Source organism: Solanum pennellii, chromosome 3, assembly GCF_001406875.1.
Source record: "Solanum pennellii chromosome 3, SPENNV200".
Classification (NCBI taxonomy): Eukaryota; Viridiplantae; Streptophyta; class Magnoliopsida; order Solanales; family Solanaceae; genus Solanum; species Solanum pennellii.
The window spans coordinates 67,474,832-67,491,743 of NC_028639.1; the positions used below are offsets into that span (position 1 = coordinate 67,474,832).

At 30.2% G+C, this 16,912-nt stretch overlaps 3 protein-coding genes across 3 annotated transcripts; 1 reads left to right on the forward strand and 2 right to left on the reverse strand.

Annotated features, from left to right (window-relative positions):
- Positions 1 to 857: 857 nt before the first annotated feature.
- Positions 858 to 2,483, reverse strand: LOC107012628 (fasciclin-like arabinogalactan protein 4). The gene has a single exon (XM_015212510.2). The coding sequence runs from the start codon at positions 2,345 to 2,347 to the stop codon at positions 1,064 to 1,066; it is 1,284 nt and encodes a 427-aa protein (XP_015067996.1). The 5' UTR covers positions 2,348 to 2,483; the 3' UTR covers positions 858 to 1,063.
- A 3,418-nt stretch (positions 2,484 to 5,901) lies between these two features.
- On the reverse strand, positions 5,902 to 8,071 carry LOC114076417 (transcription factor MYB98-like). The gene is made up of 3 exons (XM_027915415.1): positions 7,542 to 8,071; positions 7,330 to 7,456; positions 5,902 to 6,330 (listed from the first exon to the last, which is right to left on the reverse strand). Exons 1-3 carry the CDS (start codon positions 8,063 to 8,065, stop codon positions 5,902 to 5,904), a joined length of 1,080 nt encoding a protein of 359 aa, XP_027771216.1. The 5' UTR covers positions 8,066 to 8,071.
- Positions 8,072 to 13,444: 5,373 nt separating this feature from the next.
- On the forward strand, positions 13,445 to 16,881 carry LOC107015189 (iron-sulfur cluster assembly protein 1-like). The gene is made up of 3 exons (XM_015215382.2): positions 13,445 to 13,863; positions 13,984 to 14,038; positions 16,360 to 16,881. Exons 1-3 carry the CDS (start codon positions 13,572 to 13,574, stop codon positions 16,511 to 16,513), a joined length of 501 nt encoding a protein of 166 aa, XP_015070868.1. The 5' UTR covers positions 13,445 to 13,571; the 3' UTR covers positions 16,514 to 16,881.
- Positions 16,882 to 16,912: the final 31 nt, after the last annotated feature.

Consider the following 16,912-nt stretch of genomic DNA (forward strand, 5'->3'; position numbering starts at 1 on the left):
TTCTGCTTTTTGAAGGCTATGTTAGCACCCGAAAAAGAAGCGGATGTGCAATATGGGCCAGGTATTGAATTCTATATATAATCGAATCTGGATTCCTATGTTATGCTTTCAATACTAGTGTTGCAGTATGAGTAGCCCAAATTAACAAATTGAATTTTATGCAATATGTACCTGATATTGAATTTCTATATAGAGAACCAAATCTGGATTACATCTTTGTCCAACGTTGTACATATACTAGATCAGTCCATCAAACAGGAATGTGTTAAATATTGCTGAATTGCCCGTACATTATTTTCGCCAGTAATGTCCTATAGCTCCATCACAAATCCAGACAGATTCTTTTGTGTTTCTTTTAGGTGACCTAAATATTTCCTCTTTCTCATAAAGTGGGAAAATCCAAAACACATTAAAAAATTACTTTTAGCCAACGCCAAAAGTGTGCAACAATTGAATTGTTAAAAAATAATAGGCTTTGAATTTTTAAACAAACGCCAGCTAAAAGTTGAAAAGAAGAAAAAAAAAATCCAAATAAAATGATCTAAGTAGCGTCTTCTTATTCTTGAAGGTACTCTGCATTGCTGAGATCAACAAGTAAAAATTGAATGCACCTGGTTGGTTACAGCTAAGTACATTTTCCAACACCTCAAAGATGTACTTTTCCTTCTTTTGGGTGTTTAGTTAAACAAAAATTATAAAGAATAATGGTATTTTTCCCGTTAAAGATCCAATACTTCAGCAAACTGACTGTGTCATCAGCTTTTTATATGAATAAAAATAATTACTATGACAAGGAAAAGTATTTTATCCAGTAAGTCAGGTGTATGCTAAAATTGGTTTAAAAAAGTATGCAAAACTTTGTAATTTCATAAATATTACTAGTAGTTTTTATGTAGCAATTGCAATAAACAAAATGGAGCTCTTTACATATTACAATTACAACACCATATGAAGCTTTAAAAAAGGGAAGAAATGAAAAGGGCAAAAAAAAAAAATTGATACTACTTGACCTAAATTACTTCCACAGAGCAGGAAAAAATTAGTTACACAATTTCAAAATTAATTAATACCCAGTAGCTAGGTAGAACCCTATGCACCATAAACCCAAAAATATTCTTACTGTACTTTTCCTGTTCGCCGACGACGACTCTTTTTCTCCGAACCCCGGCGGTGAAGACAAGTGGTTGGTTGAACCGTCAATATCCGGCGAATTCACCGGTGAGATAGAAATCTCCGGTGGGTCAGCTGATGGAGGTGCTCCACTACTTGGTTTATTAATTACCTCAACTGAATTCTTTTGAAAATATTCTTTAGGCAATAAAACCTTTGAAACCCCAAATATCACCACTGGATTCTGATCAAATACCGTTCGAGTCACCGACGCCTGAACGATCCCGGTATCGATCGATACATCCCCATTTACTCTAGAAATGTTAAGGGTAAAACTTCCAGCCCCATTTTGCTCCGTCGCCAATGTTGGTTGAACTGGGTTCACTATCGATTGCAGTGAACCCAGAGGGTAGTACGAGTGCAAAACGTGGAACCTTAGCACGTCGGTCTTTTTCTCTGCCGGTAGAGATTGGAATATCTTCGATGAGTTCAGATCCGAAAATGCCTGGTCTGTCGGCATAAATAACGTTATTCCAGCACCCCTTTCGTCATCCTCAAACTCATCTTCCACTCTTGAAGCCATCAGCATTGAAGCGGCGATATTAAAGTCGTGCCCATCGATTAGCGTCTGTGTTATGTTGAGACCTAAAGTGGGTCGAGTTTCAGATGCCATTAAATTAAACCCATCAGGAACTAAAACTGAATCAACGGTGAAAATCGAAATGTTATACGGCACTGTCTTCACAGAATTGATAACAGTAGCGTTGGAATTCGGTGAATGAATAGTGATGGCATTTGAAATCGGGTCACGGGTAATGTTAACAGACCCGGAATTGCTAGGAGCTCGTCCGGTGGTCTGATACAGAGTAGTGACAAGTTTACCGGCGGGTGGTATAAGGCGGAGATCAGGCCAAGAGTAGTACTCGAGCAGAACATGGTAACGAAGGACATCGCCGAGACTAATGGGGGAGGATGACGACGGAGAATGGTTGTCTATCACATCGGAGTTGCGGATGAAGGTATTGGGGACGGCGAAAAGAGTGACGGAGGATCGCCCCGCCAGATCGGCGGCGACGGTGGTGGTGGAAAGGAGATTAGTGAATTCGGAAAGCTCAGGATATGAAGATAGAAGATGGGTAATGTTAATGGCTAAAATGGGTATGTAGGAAGTGGACAAGAGAAGAAAATAAAGAAAGGTGAGAGGGGTAAAATGGGAAATGAAAATTGCGGCAGCCATTGTTGTTGGTTCTGACTTGTGAAGATTCAAGAGGCAGAGTGATGAAGTGAGAGAAGCTTAGGAACTGAACAAAGATTGCTACCCACCCCTACGTTAACCCCTTGGGGTATGAATAGTGATGCAAATTATTATATTCATATTTTAACAATTAACATGATTTTAAAGTATGATAATTATAGGGGTGGTTGGAGATAATGGATATTCTTTTGACATACATTAAAGAAAAATAACGTAACTATACGTCTTATATTTTTCTTATTTTTAATATCTTCTTTTATTTTAAAAGATTTTTAAAATATTTTATTTATTTAATATATTCGAACTATATATTAATATAACCAAGCTATTTATTATATATTCGATTTATTTTATAATATATTCGAGCTATATATTACGTATCTGATTTGTTTTATAAGGTATTCTAGATATTTTTAAGGAAAAATAATTTAAATACACAACTATAAGTTTAATATTCTCTAATTTTCCCTTCTTTTTTTAAATATTACATGATTCCCTTTTTTTAATTTTAGTAAAAGTTTAGAGATACATAACCTTCTCTCTCCTATAACACACACTTCCCAATATTATGCCTATTTTTTCTCCACTAAGACATTCAATCTTCTGAATCACTTTTTGAATTTTGAATTATTAATTTTAATTAAAAACGTTTCACAACATTTAATATGAAATTTTAAATTTCAAAATTCAAAAAATTTGAAATTACTGAAAATTGGACCATTGTTCTCTGGTTCTTCTTCTTCTTACTCCATCATCCGTCTATAGTTCTTCTTCTTCTTCTTAATCCATCATCTGTTCTTATTTATTACATCAGCCGTCTCTGGGTTTTCTTTTTCTTCTTACTCCATCATCCGTTTTCTTTTTTTTTTTTTTTGTTCATTGTTCTATTACATCATATTAATGGATCCTTTTACTAATAGAAGATTTATGATTCAGACGATGAAAATTGGAAAGAAAATAGAAAAAAGTCTTTGCATGATCCTATGAATGTTCGGAAGGATTCAAACAAAGATTTTGGCGAATCATCTAAATCAAAGGTTGACAAAATACACCAAAAAAAGAGAAAAGAAGCAGCAACCATTGTTGTTGAAATTAGTAAAAATTTTAGTAAAGGAATCCCATATGTATCATGAATTTTTGAAAATTGTTATCATGTATCAAACAATAAGTTTAATACATAAGTACTCAGTGTGTTATAGTGTGTTAGTCGATGCATTGATACATGAATTAGATGTGTATCATATGATTTCCTATGTATCAAGAGTTTTTGAAAATTGTTATCATGTATCAGTCAATAAGTGTAATAACTGTGCCATCAAGTGTGTTTGCTGATACATATCGATTCAGTGTGTTATAGTGTTTAGACGATGCATTGATACATGAATTTGACGTGTATCATATGATTTTCTATGTATCACGAGTTTTTGAAAATTGTTATCATGTATCAGTCAATAAGTTTAATAACTGGATGTTCATAAAAATGTCTTCAAACTAGATGATATAATCTTGAATTTTCAAAATTTGAAATTGTTATCTAATTACGTGCTGAATTAATGCTAATTAATGAACTGTTACCGTAATTTAAGCTGATTTAGATAACAAATTTAAATGTTCCATTTTTTTCCTCTTTTAATCTTAACAGTTTTAAGTTACTGTGTATCATTTACCATGTATCACAACATACTAATGTATCACGCCACAGCAATTTTAAGGGATTATTAGTAAATACTAAATTTGTCGGGACAGAATGTAATTATTGTATTACACTATGGGATTTCTTAAATTTATACTATTTTTAATGTATCCGAACTATATGTTAATGTATCCAATTTGTGTTACTTTCTAAGGAATTAATGTATTTACAAACTAAAAAAGGATAGATTGCAATTTCATATTAAAAATTATGTGATTTTTGTAAAATTTATAATAAATTATCTAAGTCTTAATTTTTTTTTAACTTATAAGATATCTAGTATGTAGATAAAAAATATGTTATTTATGTAAATTATTACGATATTTAATTGACAATTTAGAAACATGTTTAACTAAAGTATGTATAAAAGTTATGAAGAAATACATATAATCATTTTATGTCGATAGAAAATAGAATAAGTTATAGATATATAACTAATCTTTACACAAACTAATATATAAATTCACTTGTAACTAATTTGTACATCAATTATATTTATGTAGCTCTAATTAGCTATATAACTAGCCCTAAATTCACAAGGCCATTTACTCTTATGTAGAATGTTGTAATTCACACTTACTAACAAAAATATTAAAGACATAATTTAAATCATATTTTTATAATTGTTTTTTTATAAATTCATAAATTTAACTTTATAAATAGTGTAATTTATCTCCTAAAAAAGAAATAATGCACAAGTACTAATATTTTATATAATTATTCAATTATATATTTTTTTGAATAGATATTATTTAGTAAAATTAATTTATAAATAAAAGGGTCAAATGGAAGTAAAAAGGAACAGATGGGAGTACTAGTAGCAAGAAGGAAAAGTAGAGTTGCCCACAGGGAAAGACAAAACAAAAGAGAACAAAAGTGGTTGTTAGTTTTGTTACACTGTGAATTACATAAGAGTTAAACTCAAATACAAAAACAATAATTAAATGATTTCTTAGAAAACATTTTATTGAAAAAAATAATTGAGTTTCTTACTTGTTTCTAGTGTTTGGTAAATAAGTTTACGAAATATTATCTGAAAGACAGATATATGTTATCTAGCAAAACATGTATAGACATGATGAAATGGAGAGTGAGATTTTTGAGGTGACGAAGGATTAGATGGATGAGAGGAGAAAATAAATTTGAAATATTACTAATAATGTAACTTGTTTTCCTTATTTTCGTTTATTAGGAAAATAACTTGTTTTTCTCGAAAAAATATTTTCAAACATTTTTGATCAATCAAACATGAAAAATAAAAAAATATTTTTCAGAAAATATTTTAACATGTCCTCGACACATGAAGTTACTCCACCGTCTCAAATTATTTATTGCGTTGACTTTCTACACATTCTTAAAGAAAGAATTATTTATCAAGTAGAGTTTTTGATATTTTTAATTTATTTCAAAATATAATTTATTTTTATTAAATATATTTACTTTATACAAAATTATGGTATTTGTAATTTTTAAAAAGTTATTGCTTAGGTTAGTGTTTTTCTCATCTTAAACTTCAAATTAACAAATAAAAATAACATAACTATTTTTAAAAGTCACGAAATAGCAATTACCTCTCACATAATTTCACTACTTTCGTTAAAAAGTCATTTTTTTCATTTTCATTTAAAAAAAAAAAAACTTTTCAAATTATTTAACCAATTTAATATGAGAAAATCGAAAAATATACATTCCTCCTTGCCAAGCACATGTACAATATTGCACATATATATATTTTAAAAAGTACTACAATTTCATTCTTAATTTAAACACACCTACTATATATATATGTAGCATCTCATATGATAATAAGAAATTACAGTCATTGTCATGCTCTGTATCACTATTACTCTGAATAATCAAAATCCATCAAGTCAAGGTCCTTATGATTTACTTCACCATCTTGTATCAATTCATAAGGAATCTCCAAATCATCAAACAATTTGTTATCCAAACCAAATTCATCACTAAAAGTAGGAACTTCTTCAATTGTTGCTTCTGTTGAATTACCTGCATTATTATTATTATTATTATTATTATTACTCTTTTCGAAGTTCAAACTTTTGATATAATTTTGGAGGATCGAACTTGGTCTAGGCCATTTCGTGCGACATTTTCGTCTCGAAAATTGCCTTCTTTTAGTAGCATTCCAATGGTTTTTTATCGAATTCTCAGTTCTACCAGCAAGTTTCTTTGCTATTTCTGCCCATTTGTTTCCTATTTCTGAATGTGCTTTGATTAATATCATGTCTTCCTCCTCTGTCCACAAATCCTTCTGTTTAATAAAAAATTGATTGTGAGTCAAAAAATCATTTAATTGTCGATTATCAAAAAATCAGAAAATGTTAACAACATTCAATATATACGAGGGCTCTAACCATATATTTTGACTTATGATCCATCCATAAATATCGATAGAAGATAAATAGATACTCAAAATAAGTAATGTGTTCGAAAATTATTAGACAGCTCATTATTAATCTCGATTCTTTTCGATTTGAATAATATTTTAATTAATTAGTACGTAATAATAAGTACGGTTCTCCTTCGTTCATCTAGTATTTGAAGAATAAATAGTATAGGAAAATTAGGTATATATCTAATTTGGTTTGAAAAAAAAATTAGTTTTTGGTATTTAACTACCATACGAAGAAAATGTTATCCATCAAAAGAAAAAAGTTAATTGAACCGACTTTCTTTTTTCACAACAATGTTATTTTTTAACTTCATTTCACTTGTTAGTTAAATCAACATCAAAACATTATTATAAGTCTCTCTTATGAAAAAAAAATAATAATTATACATCAAACTGTAGCACTCTATATTTCCATCAAATACTCTCCAATTTGCTAATATAATTATTATTAACTTTAATTAATTATCAAATATCCATAGGAAAATAGCCTCCCTTGTACCAAACACATTTCAAATGTGAGGAAAAAGACATTATCATCGTGATATTATTTTTACATCAGGTATTTATATCAAATTAATATGTGCACACTTATTCGTATTATCCAATTAAACATTTTAGCATTCTTTATATTAAAACATACTTCTTTTTTTATATATATAAAATTCAATATTTATATATATCCCTAATTTGAAATTATACCAAAAAAATAACCGACTTAAACAAAAAGGACCTCAGAAAAAAGTAGAAGACATTATAGATAGAAGTTGATAAAGTTGCATTTAAGAAAATAGATTATCACTAATCAGGGAGGTTAAAAAAAGAGGAAAGAAATAATTAATTAGAAGTAAAAAATCATACTTTGATATCAGGTCTAAGATGATTGTGCCACCTTTCTCTACATTGCTTCCCAATTCTCCCTTTTAACACTTGTGCTATTTGTGACCATTTTCTATCTCCAAATCTCTCTACCAAATTAATCAAAATCCTATAAAAATGTAAAACAATCAAATATATTATCATTAATAATCAACATTGATTTTTTCCCAAAAAAAAGAAATTAAGATTAATACCTGTCTTCTTCGATAGTCCATTGACCTTTGACTGATTTTGACTTATTTCGAGTAGCCCTTCCTATTTTTCTCATAGATGAAGACGAAGCTAAAATTTGCTTATTGTTTCTTACATCAATTTCTTTATCATCATCATAAATACAATTAGTACCATTGATATCAATATTATTAGAAACACATGATGAACTTTCATCAGGTACAACATTGAAATTGATAGGCTTCATATCTTGATTACACATAAAGTTGTAATTCATTGAATCCATAGAACTCTCAAAATTCTTCATGATTAATGTGCTACCACTTGCACTACCATTTTGCTCAAATGGCTTGAATTCATAACCAAAGTTGAAATCTTGACCAATTGATGAGAAGTTATCATCGTGATTTGAGAGTGGATCGAATAACGGATCATAACCATTATTCATATCGATCATGAAATTTTGATCGAGGTGACGAAATTCTTGAAGATAATCTTTAGGGGGTGTGCAAAAAACATCTTGATTATTACTATGATCAAACTCCATGGGATCAATTAGGAGTAAAACATGAGAGGAAAAATTAGGAGGATTTATTTATTTATTTATTTGGGGTGATTTTATGTTTTCTCAATTTTTGATTTGCTAGTTTTATTTGTGTGTTATATATATGTAGTTAAGTGGTAATAAAGGGTGGATACATTTATTACAGTGTGAATGTATCTGGACCCTCTTTGACCTTGATGATCCAATGGCTATTGTCTTGTCAAGGCTTGAGCAAAATATTTGACCAATTTGGGATTATTTTATAATCATAATAATATTTCTTTTTTTTGTCTAATTTTGTAAATATGATGACGTAATTTTTAGAGTTCTATTGACATTTTTATTTAATATTTTCTAAGTTCTGCATTATATCACTCTGAAATAATTTTGAATATATATAGTGGTGTAGTTTTATAAAACTAAATTTTTTTAGATAATTGATGATTGAACTTCAGTTCATGAATTTCACATAAAAATGACAACAATTCAAGTTATAATTGATATATAATTCGTAATATCTAAGAAGCTTGAACCTCAAAATTTAAATATATTTAAACAAAGAATAATTTTACTATTTATCTTTCTCTTCTATCTAATGAGCAAACCAAAAAAAATTTAATTATTTTTTAATCAATTGAGGGAATTTTTCCAACTTCAAACTAATATGGTTGAAATTTAGGCAAAAATAATTTAACTTTAGATAAAAATATGTGAATTTCAGACCTATAAAATTTTGTAATTTGTCTAAAGTTTGGCCTTTTCAAGATTATTTTCCAATACTACATATCTAAAGTTATATAAAGAAATCTATAAATAGAGCATAATTTAAGTAGCAACAATATGCACTTCTCTTCCGTCTATTTTTTTTTTCAATTAAAATTGCGACATGACTTCATGAAATATTCATTTTGTTTGCTATTAATTTTCAATTTCATGGTTAAAAAACCTAAACACTTTAATGAAACAAGTTTTCTTTTCAATGGAATCAATGCACTTACCTTATTAAGGTGCCATATCGATTATTATTATTATTATTATTATTATTATTATTATTATTATTATTATTATTATTATTATTATTATAATAAAATAGATTAAGAGACATTATTTTATTATTTTAAAAGAAGCCTAAGCTAATGTGATACTTTTGGTTTTGGTTATGAATTATGATGACGTTTGATAAGGGATAAGACATAATTCATTTCTATTTCCCATAATTATATCGCTTTGTTCAATAAGGAATTTCACAACTATAGTGCACTAATTACTTTTCACCATTTTATAAAAAGGTAGTAAAACAAAAGAAATCTTATGATAGTCAAACTAAATGTCATTGAATTAAAAAAAAAAGTCTATTTTGCATGGATAAAATGGATTAAAAGTTTAATTAAATGAAAGAAATTGATTTTGTAACAGAAACTCTAACCTTTTTCTATTGGTGACATTGAATTTTATAATTACTAATTGTCATTTAAAGTAATATCAATACTAAATTGATCAGTTAAGATATAGGGAAACTTAATGAATGAATATTAATTAGATTAATTAAGGTATGATTAATTAATAATAGCAGCTGAACAAAGTATTCTTTATATTTTAATTATTTATCGTAAGTCATATACATAAATTTGGTGATGCCTGATCCGCTGATCCGTCGCCGCTTAATCCGTCGGTGTTTGATATGTCGATACTTGATCAGTCAATACTTTTTTCAGATCTTTAAATTTGGTTTAATAAAAGCTAAACGAAAAAAATAAATCTTTTTATCATTTGCACATATTATGAACTGATTTTATGAAGCGGATTGTGTTGATTTTAAATTAAAATATTTCAATTTTTCAGTAACAAAATGGGTGACAATGAGACAAATGGAGGAAGTGTCGTTCATAATGAACATGCAAGTCCCTAACTTAAAACTAAAAAGCTAGGGACACTCGACTTCTCATTTTTGTTTTTTTTCTTACCTTTTGCATAGTACAAGAAAAACTTAAAAAACCAAAAAATTGCTTAAATTAAGTCCATCTAAACACCCACTTAATTTATTCATGACCATTCGTTTATGTTTTCATTATTTGTAAATGATTCTAAAATCTTTTAAGGACAAGGCAATTCAACAACTTTGGGCCGGGAAAAGGATACGTTTGCTAAGTTTTTGCACAAATTGCTCCTATTTTTGAGTGATTTTTTATTTATAGTTTATTTCATAAAAAATATTATTTAAAGAATCCATCTATCTAACCTAATTCAATCAATATATATTTTAATTTTTTTTATCTTGCTCGACATAAGTTCAATGAAAAGTAAGTGACTTTTTAGCTAAAATCATTCCTGAAGTATGTCATAAACCTAAAGCACACCGCTTGTTATATGAGTTAACAAAAGACATTCTTGAACTATTCAAAAAGTTGCAAGACTCATCATTCTCTTTTTTTTTTCTTTCTAAGAAATTCACACCACCAATAAAAATATGTGTCAAGTCGAATAAATATATGTAAACATGGTTAAGCTAGTCAAGTTGGGTAATTTTTTTTAATTTTTTGAAAGTGAGGGTTTAAATCATATTCAGACAAAATATATTCAAATTCTAAATATTCTTTGTAAAAAGTAGTTAATAGAGCTGACAATATGAGCTAGCTCCCAGACTTTGATATTTTACGAGCCAGGCCGGGCTAGCCTATTTTTTTTGTGGGCCAGAAAATGATTGACCCAACCCACAAATATGTGGGCTGCAGGCTTGTCAGGCTAGCCTATTTTTTTACAAATTATATTCTTTTTATAATTATTAAATTAAATTTTAAATTATAATTTAAAAATATTATCATAAATATCGATAAAATAATATTGCATGATGTTAATCTTACTACTGGTTAATCAAATCCACATATAAATAAATTATCTTTATAATATTTATTAAGTTTTATTTTCAAGTAAAAATAGAAATATCTAAATCGAAATATTAACCTAATTATTTTGAATTTGGAATCTTATTAATTTTAAACTTTAATATTATATTATATTTTTAATTAATTTATATTGGTCCACGGGCCGACCCTATCAAATTTCTTAAGCCCCACAAATCAGCAGACTTATTCAGGTCGGGCTAAAAAATTCTTTTCTTAAATTGTCTCCAAAAATCTTAACCCAACCCTATTAAATTTCGGGCTAGGCCAGACCGGCCCAACGGGCCTAACCCATATTGACGGCTCTAATAGCTAAATACAACTCCAACTTTAAAAAATTCAAATGAATTAATTATTTTTTAATTTTCATAACTAAACGCCTACGTAAATTCACTAAATTTTCAGCGTTTCTGTACATTGTATAAAATGTGAATTGCATTATATATATAGTTATACGTACTAAATATCTTATTAAAGAAAATCTTTAATTAGTAAGACGTAGTATTTTTAAAATAATTTTTTCTACATAATCTTTCTAACCACCAAAATCAACTGTATAAATATTTCAAAATTTATATATAACAAGTCAATTTACATGATGATGCAAAAATATATAGACTAAAAATACAAAAAAAATTAATTAAATTATGAAAATGAAATATTCATTTTCTATCCATATCCTTATTGATTTTAAATAACTTTGATTTGCTTGTCGTGGCTAAGACATGATCAATTTAAAGAGTTTTTCTTTTTATCGGTTCAATTAGTTACTTAGCAAAAATAGAGTGAAGGATGATTTTATGTTATTTTTTGGATAGTATAAGGATGTTTTATGCTCACTTAGAAATATAAGGATGTACATTATATTTGAGTCATAGTTGAGGAATGATTTTAGCCAAAAACTCGAAAGTAAGTTATACAAAACAAGTTAAGTCATAGTGTTTTTCTGAATATGTTGTAGCATTTGTAAATTAAAGCTATGACTTTTGCGGTATAAGGAAAAAATGACATAATACATAAACATGACTCTTAAGTTGACGTCAATTTGTAACTATGACCTTTAACTTTGAGTGTACACAAGTAGACATTTAAACTTGGATAAAATTAGCAAATGGACGCATTCGTCCTACATGGAACCTACATGGTAATTTTATATTCTACATGGCATCCTAGATGTATTATGCCATGTACGACATTTGTGTCTACTTGTTCAATTTTATATTAATAGTTTATGTGCCTACTTGTGCACATTTAAAGTTGGAGGACATAGTTATTCGTTGATTTCAAGTTAAGGGTCATGTTTTTATTATGCAAAAAAAAATCTGATAGCAAATGTGAAATGATAGCATATATGTATGGATCTGCATTAGCATCTGTCGCTCAAATTAAATCACACCAATGTTATGAAAGTTCCCGGATCACATAAAATAATAGTAACAACATAACTTCTTTTGCTTTGTAATATAACTTATGAGATATTATGTTTGATGTCATGAGCGTAACTTGTCATATCTTTTATAACATCACTTGTCACATATTACGATACTAATTTTTATGAGAAACTTTTGCATCTACCCACTAAAAAACAGCCAAAACACTCTCCATAGCTATAGTTTAATAATTACAATTTGTAGCTACATATTATAGAGAGGAGAGGGGCGAGCGAGACTGGGAGAGAGAGGAGAGAAGCGAGCGAGAGAGGATAAAGAGTGGGAGATGTGAATTGTATATGTATATTGGTTAGATAATTGTATATTATACTTATGCATTTGTTTATATGAAAAGCGAGATTGGGAGAGTGAGGAGAGAGGCAAGCGAGAAAGGACAATAATTTGTATAATTCACATCTCGTTTGTATAGTTTACTGCTACGGTCGTATAATTCACATGTTTTTATATAATTGAATAATATGAAGTCTGAAATTATATAAATATAATAAAACTCAAAATAACAAATTGATACAAACATATAGTTATGAACTTTAAACAATCATACAAAATACATTGTATAAATCATATTATACAAAATTCAAAAATTTCACGTTTATACAAACTTAAAAAAGTTATACACAAAAAGATTGAATGTATATGATGACAAAACTGAAAAATCAAAGACAATCATCGTCATATACATATATAAATAATCGTATACAAATATAAATCAAATCAACTTTCTTTTGTCTTTCTCTCTTTCTCGCTTTATACAAACACATATTATACAATTAATTATTTTATATATGTATATAGAAACAAATTAGACAATTATTTTTTTTGTATACGTATATCAAAATATACATATTAATAGACATAACAAATATAACGTTTACTATAGAGCACAATTATACAAATTATAACTATAACATACAAATATAATTTTTATGTTTGCTTTATCCGAAAGTTGGTCTTTTTATAAAGGCCCAAAGGGGATATTGGCCCAATAACTAATTTTATATGTTGAGGCCCAATTCCTTTTCCTCTCGATCGGTGGTACCGCCTCTCGTCTTCTTCCACACAAACGGGAACCTCATCATATATATACAACAACAGCAACACACGCATCGACATAGCTCCTTAATTCCCAAATTCAACGAATTAGGGCAAATTACGAAGATGTTTAAGCACGTCGGAAATCGAATTTTGGGGCTAGGGCAACGATCGCCGGTGACGCGAGGGGTTTTGACCCGGCTCTATCATGAAAGAGTGGTGGACCATTACAATAATCCCCGAAACGTTGGGTCCTTTGACAAGAACGATCCCACTGTAGGTACGGGTCTTGTCGGAGCTCCGGCTTGTGGGGATGTGATGAAGCTTCAAATCAAGGTCGATGAACAGACAGGGAAAATTACGGATGCTTGTTTTAAGACCTTTGGTTGTGGCTCTGCAATTGCTTCTTCATCCGTCGGTATGTTTCGTTGGTTTTACCTTCTGCACATATTATGAACCGACTTTATCGAGCATCTGACCCTATTTTGGTTTGGTTTGGTTTGATTTGATTCTGAATTAAAAATTTCCAAATTTTCAGCTACTGAGTGGGTGAAAGGAAGACAAATGGAGGAAGTACTGTCCATAAAGAACACGTAAGTCCTTTGAACTTTCTTTTGGTTTTTCCTTTTTGTGTGTGTTTTTAGGGTACATAGTGTTATTTCAGATTATCTCCTTCGCTTTTTTCCTATCTTCATGATTTCCTCAGGTGACCCTGCTTATAAGTAATTGAACAGTTGATTTTCTTTGTTTTTATGTCTTGTTTCAATGGTTCTATCATGTTGTTATTACCTGGGAGTCTGGGGCAATTCCAATATTGCTTTTGAAATTGTAGAGGGGACTCGGTGGCTTCCAAGTTGGGTTGGATTTCAGTTTTCAAAATACTTTGCTGCAAATTAATATTTTAAACAAAGTATGGGTAGCATAGCCCCTTTTTGGTGAGGGAGTGGTGGTATTATAGCTGGAGTGCACGTTGACCAACTGACTAGATACATGTTATCTCTCACTATATACATGAGTATTTTTGGCCCCGAGATTTAAACAGATGAAAAAATTACTGTGTCATCTTTGTTGAGATTTGGACCTTAGATCCCAAGAATGTTACTTTAGCTCTTTGGATGCACCGTGCACGGTTTGCGTCATCCGTCTAACACCCTCAAAAGATTAAGGTTGAACTGCTAGGAAATTAGATGCTTTCTTTTATCTTGTATATGACTGCTAGGAGATTAGATGCTTTCTTTTATCTTGTATATGTTAATTCAGCAAAATTGAAGGTATAAGTTTGTTTAGAATTAGTCTACACAGAATATCTCAGCCCCATCGGTCAATCAGAAGGTGTGTCTCTTAAAATAGGAATATCAAAATGAGCTTGAGAAAACTTTTTTTTTGAACTTACTGAAAGCTTATTGAAACTTACAGAAAAATACTTGCTCAAAAAGAAAAGAAAAAGAAAACTTAGCCGAAAAATAATAATTGAATCTTTCAGTTGAGAAAAAGCCGAAGTTTTTTCCACTTTCATTGGACTTGGCTCAAAATGATCTTATTTCTTTCGGGTGGAACATTAATAGTCCTATATTCTTTAAGAAGTGGTGCATATTTAGTTCCAATCCTAACAACCGTGATTTTTTTAACAGAGCCACAAAACAAAGCCAACTGGTTCTCCTCCCCCATTTCTTTCCCCAATTGCTTTCAGTTTTATAAAAGGAGAACATGCATTTTTTTGGTATTGTGGTCTTCTACTGTGCTGCATTTTTTTGGTATTGTGGTGCTGCTACTGTGCTGTGTATTCTGTAATGTGGTCTGCTACTGTGCTGCGTTTTTTGGTTTTTTGGTGCTGCTAATTTGCTGCGGTTTTTGGTATTGTGTTGTGCCACTACTGTGCATTTGGTTTTGTGATACTGCTACTGCCGTGCTGCATTTTTTGGTCTTGTGGTGCTGCTGTGGATTTTTTTATTGCTGTAAGGAAGTCATAAAGTCTTATTAGTGCTTAATTAACCCTCTAAAACGTCTTATATTTGTGTGTGAATGTACTTTGTCCTTTCTTGAATTAAAAACTTCAATTTTGGCTAGAACCGTCCTATTAATTCTTCACATTTGGATTTTCGCGCAGTTGGGATCATGAAAGTTAAAGAGTCATGATAGTTAAAGAGTGTTTGTAAGTTAAGTCAAAGGTATTACTATGACTTCCTAGTGCATAAATGAAGATGTAATTCTGTTATGACATTGTCAACTTCAGCTCAGCTTCGGTTAAGTTAACCTAAGTGAGATTAACCAAACTGTCATATTAAAGAGCCATGTATCTTTACAATGTAACAGTGTCTGTTAGTCATTCAGGGAAGGCACCATGACTGCTGCAAATCTTGTACCTTATAGAAGATATCTAGCGGTGATTATACTTTTTACACCAAAGTAGTCTGTATCCTTGAAAACTTCCAAGTCCTGAATCCAGCATAACTTGGAAATGACCAGCCTTGTATCCAACCATTCATCACATTAAGTTAAGATGGAACCTCATCTGTAAGAGAAATCTCAAAAACATAACCATGTACATGAAGCGCCAACTTGGCTGGCTGTCGGTAACCACCTATTCAACATAATTTAGTTTAGAGGGAACTTACTTTTAGGTTCGGGATATGTGAGGCATGTCCAACTTTCTTTGGTAAGATAATACGTGTATCATTAATTAAGCACCAAGAAGGATTGACTAACTGGAGGGGCTTCTTGTTGACTTCCTGTAAGTGGCAGTTTATTCAAAGCATTTTTCCGATGCATGTATATATGTGATTTAAAATTTTTTAAATACCTCGATTCTTGGTATATCTGTCCCTTTATTTCGTGACCTTCAACCTGCTTGATGGTTAATTGGTAATCTGCCTGTGTGAGTGTGTATTCTGAAGCATATCTGACTTTACTGCAGGGAGATAGCAAAACATCTCTCCCTCCCACCTGTTAAACTGCACTGCAGTATGCTTGCTGAGGATGCAATTAAGGCTGCTGTGAAGGATTACGAGGCGAAGAAGGCAAAATTTAATGGCAAAGCAGAAAATGCATCATCCGAAAAAGCAGTTTGATATACTAGCTGAGAAACGAAGGATGAAGTTGGGCATAAGAATACATATATCCTGGATTTTCATAGATGTAAATTAGTTGTCTGACTGTTGGGTTTGTAATGTTGTTACTTTGTTTGAAGCGTGGATCTTGCTTTTGCGAGTTTCTGTTATCCACGTCGCTTAGACGTTGTCTAAGCTACAGAATCCTGTTCCTATGTTTTTTCAAATAATGAAGATGATTTATTAGAGCCCGTGACCAAGATGTAGTAGATGCATCACCTGTGTCACATAGTTGTACTATTGCAGTGAATAAGCTTGAAGCTTTGTATATGTATTTCTTAACTAAAAACTTGAATTATTATTTTTAAAAATAAAACAGTTACCGTTTATTTCTAGTAGATAAAAATGTGATATAGTATG